General features: G+C 31.5%; 1 protein-coding gene across 1 annotated transcript in view; it reads right to left on the bottom strand.

Moving 5' to 3' along the window:
* The window catches only part of LOC105625127 (F-box only protein 32), a 6489-nt gene extending 2156 nt beyond the window's left edge, over positions 1-4333 (bottom strand). Inside the window, exons 1-2 of the mRNA XM_012206467.1 lie at positions 4323-4333; positions 280-326 (exon numbers count right to left, since the gene is read on the bottom strand). Coding sequence (XP_012061857.1) covers positions 280-326; positions 4323-4333 — 58 coding nt within the window. The remainder of the gene's footprint in view (positions 1-279; positions 327-4322) is intronic.
* Positions 4334-4647: the final 314 nt, after the last annotated feature.

The raw sequence follows: 4647 nt of genomic DNA, 5'->3' as shown, positions 1-4647 counted from the left end.
CGTAAATAAAACTTAATTACTACTACGTCTACTATATATTAGTATTACTCTTCTCTTATTATATATATATATATATATATATAGTATATATATATATATATATATAAAATTTAAAGATCTTCGATAAACATCTAAGTCAAATTATTAATATCGCAATAAAATGAAACACGAAAAAGGAAAAAGTCTACAAACTTGAATTTATAATTATAGCTAACGAAGGCCTCACATCGGCTAGAATAGATAAGTTCTCAAGTTTCCAATATAGACTATGCTACGCACCTTTCTTCTTGTCCTTCTCTTTCTTATCGCCGGCATCTTTTTCGCCGCTGTAAGAAAAAGTATTCTTTAAACGTGATAATTCTTTAAACGTGCTACATCATTAAATTTGTTAAAATTTAAAGAATTTATTGAAACGAGAAGCAATGCGCAAACGTAGAGTTTTTGCAATTAAAAAAAGATTAAAAAATTAAACTATAAAAATTGTATTAAAAATTTTGCAGTGATCCATTCACTTCACTTTCCATTTCACTTTTTTCATATTTCAGTTATATGATATAAAATATAATAACAAAACTTTCGTTTATCTTATTTATTTATCGAATAATTTATCTTATAAACCTATGATTTATCTTATGTCCAATGGAAGTGCGAAGAAGATACTTCCTGAGAGCGAGATGCTGAGAGTACTAATATACGGATCCCAATTATGGCACAATACACCGCGACCGGTTTCAGCGAACTCGCGGCTGCTACGACTCAACGGAGTTAGCTTCGGTTCGACTACGGAAAGACTATCGTGGCAAAATAATGTTCAAGAAACAACTTCGTAAGACTTTATTCGTTTCCTTACAGTCTTTCGTATAGCATTTTGTTTCACAAAATACTTGTAAGAATATATCCTACTGAAATATAAAATATTTCTAAAAGATTTTCTACACTAATGATTTAATAAATATATAAGATCAATAATTATTAGTTGAAATTAATTCAAGCTTAGTTGATAATAATATAGATACTCGGACAATAATTATCAATTTTTAAAATATAATGTCGAGTGTTTTAAATATTCATATTACAAAGAAAGCTATACTTTCTTGCTATCTCAGTACAATTAATATCATTTTCAATAAAAAACAATGAACTTTTAATTTTTATCTGTATAATACTTTAAAAAAAATTTTAAAAAGTAAACACACTTTACTACTTAAGTGACTATGAATTACTGATATTATCATCGTGTTGGTATTCGAAAAAAGAAGAAAAAAACATGCGTAGGCGTTCGTGTCTGGTATAATCGCATTTAAACAGAACAGACCACGACGAATCCGTCTCGAGAGTGATACCTTCACCATCGTTTATAAAGATCGTAATTGTTTTATAATACGTTGATCATAATTAAGGTGAACACACCTTGCATAGACATTAACAATCGCTTTCATCCAACTACAGTCTAACTAACATTCTTATTTCAATTGTGGCACATGAGAAGTTTGAGGAAGCGGAAAAATGCATCGAAACTGCAGCAAATCGCATTAGGCTCTGCGCGTTTATACGTCAGGATGACTTTATAATCTCTTAATAGACGCGACATTATTTAACTGTCACTAGATTACAGTGCATTCTATTTATAAAGAAAGAGTATACATGCGAATACATGCGTCAACATGCATAAGATTTATTCTCATTTTTAAAATGTCGGAGATTAAATTGTGCAAAGTTGGGATGCGAATTGCGGCCATTCTTGCTCTAATTTAGAAGTTTTAAAACACTCGCGATCAATACTTATTGAATTCAGTCTTTTATAAACCCGTTTAAAATATGAAGTCTACGATACGAAGATAGAAATCAAATTTTGCTGCATATAATGCGTTCCGATTTCTTCTCCGCAATTATTCGTGCTATAAAAACTTTCAGCTATAAAAATACTCGCATAAAAACTCGATTCCTTCCAAGGGTATAAAATTCTTCATTTTTAATTATAGAAGAATATAGCGAACCCGTTACGTTTGGATTCGAATATAAAGATTGAGAAAGATACTATATTTCTTCACTTTATCATTTATAACAGATTCTTCTATATAATTTTTGTTATAAAGAAGAAATATTATTTCTCGAATGAAGAAATGCAAATCTGATTTTTTTTATTAAAAATTTGTAATAAATATTATTGTTAAATCTTGAAAAGTTTATCATTATATCGTTTCAAATATTTATATGATCTTCGAATCGAGTGTTTTAAAATATTTAAAATAATTCTTTTCTTATTCTTTAATATTTAGATGCATTTCGTTGCACTTCACTTGTCGCGCTTATCATTCTGTCTACGCAAGTAACGGCGAACATTCTATTATAGGGACGCAACGATGACCTTGTATGTTAACTCGTGCATATATTCGCATATATGTACAAACAGCTTCGCGTGCAGGACGTATTTGTGATTTTTCCGCATGAACGAGACTAGATATGGGAAAACATTTTTCCATTTTAATATATCGATCGGTGATGCGTGCTCTTGCTCTTTCCCTTTCAAATTGAAATCGCCGGTTCGGCGATTAAGATTATCAAATCATACCACCTATAAGGGACTTGATATTAATAAGCTTACATGTGTTGGAAAGATCGACAGAGAGAAAGAGAGCGATCTCGTACCATTAGACCATAGGATTACATAACTACTTGTAGCGCTTACGAGATCAATTGTAGATGCATGTGTTAAACAACGAACCGTAAATACGGAAAATCCTCCACTGTGTAATACCGATGACTTGCAACTGGAGCGATCAATGTCACGTCAATGTTCTATGGCTTGAGAGTAGAAGGACAAATATCATATATCGGAATATAAGGATTGACGTCATATTATTCACGGTGTCAAGATTGTTCGTTTTATTCTAATAATAAAGCGGTTGAAATAGATGATGTTGAATCAAACATTAACAGTATATAAATTATGAATAATTAAAAACAATGGCTTTTGCGTTTTAAAAGTATTTAATTTTTAATCTCAGACATTTTATGATTTTATGATTAATAATAAAAAACTTTTACTTGGTTAAATATTATCTCGGTCGTGAGTGACATAGTTTCAAAGGTATAAGTACAATACGTTGATAGAAGATAGGTATGGCTTAGAAAGTTCTGCGGTTCTCTTCATTCCTTTATTCTCTTTTTAGTTCCGAGATGCAGAAGGACTATCGGTTATTTTAGTTCTCTGCAATATACAGAGATTGATGTACAAATGCATTCTCTGCACTCGAAATATTATCATTGTGCCGTTTACTTTTATGATATAAAACAGTCGAATTGGATACATCTAAAAATTTTAAAATTTTTAAAAAAGCAAGTTTTGAAAGACTCGACGTGTCATTAAAAAATAGACTTCGATATAACGATGTGGAAATGGAATCCGGCGGAATGACAGAATTTGGTAACAAATAAAGAGAGATTCTCGTACAAGACTATGTTTCGAATCGGATATAATTTGATTGTTGATTGCTTGATAAATTCTGTCATTTCAAAATGTGAAAAACAAGACTATTTTCATGAAACAAAAGATTCAGGGTGATATATAGATAGACATGCAGATAGGTACATGTATTAATTCAGCCAAAAGTAAAGGAAATAACAAAACAAGCGTAAAACATTAGACTGTTACTTTTGGTAAAACACAAAGTACGTTTATTGATAATCTTTATTGATAATCTTTTTTATCTATTTTTTCTTTCATTAGATCAAATATGTATAAATATACATATGTCTACTTTTAATATGCTTTGTTTATTTCCTTTTAATATGCAATATATATCTTTTTAGCGCTTTAAATTGTTTCCGCATTTCGTGTTGTTTCCTTTCAATAACATAGATCTGTTTAATGTTTCTATCGTACTTATTTTAATTTAAGCAACGCTCGTTCCGTGACAAATGTTCGCGGATCAAGCCAGCTTAATATGTAAGCTGGATAGACGATAAAGACGAATAAGAATGATTTTTTTTTTACACGAGATAATCCCGCACGGAAGAAAATAATATATAGTACAGAGTAGCGGCACTTTCATATACTTTGCAACGTGCGAATAATTAATTTGCGAATATAGAAATCGGCCGGTACGAAACTTTTACTTCCAGTTCGAGTTCACCGACCCTTCCATGGTGCGCGCACCACGTCTAATCCCGTTTCCAAGCTGGGAAAACGCGCGTAGGACGGCTGTACGTATCGGTTGAATCGTTGAAATAATGGTGCGGTCGCATCGGCTGTGTGTGTTAAGTCGAGGAGGGAAATGGAGAAAACCAGCTTTTAGATTCTTCCGCAATAGTCCGCATACTTTCCAGTCATTTTGTCAAACTCTATCAAGATTTAAAATCGTTATGCATGCGCTGTATGATAGTATCGGCAGAAAAGGTACCCTATTAATGCACGACAACCAAGTCGACCCCGACCAAGTCGATCTCAGTAGAAAGATATTTTTTATAAATTAACACATGCCTTTAAATTTAATAAGTTATATATTCCTCATAGGTTTTTCTCGGGAAAAAAGAATTCGAATTCTCTCGATATTATTTCTTTATTAGAGGATGATTGTTTCGCAAGATTCTATACTTGACATTTTTATTTGGAAGATGTGAAGGGATATATAAAGTTGAAGAGAT

This window comes from Atta cephalotes (assembly GCF_000143395.1).
Source record: "Atta cephalotes unplaced genomic scaffold scaffold00110, whole genome shotgun sequence".
Classification (NCBI taxonomy): domain Eukaryota; kingdom Metazoa; phylum Arthropoda; class Insecta; order Hymenoptera; family Formicidae; genus Atta; species Atta cephalotes.
This window is presented reverse-complemented; position numbering and strand designations above follow the sequence as displayed.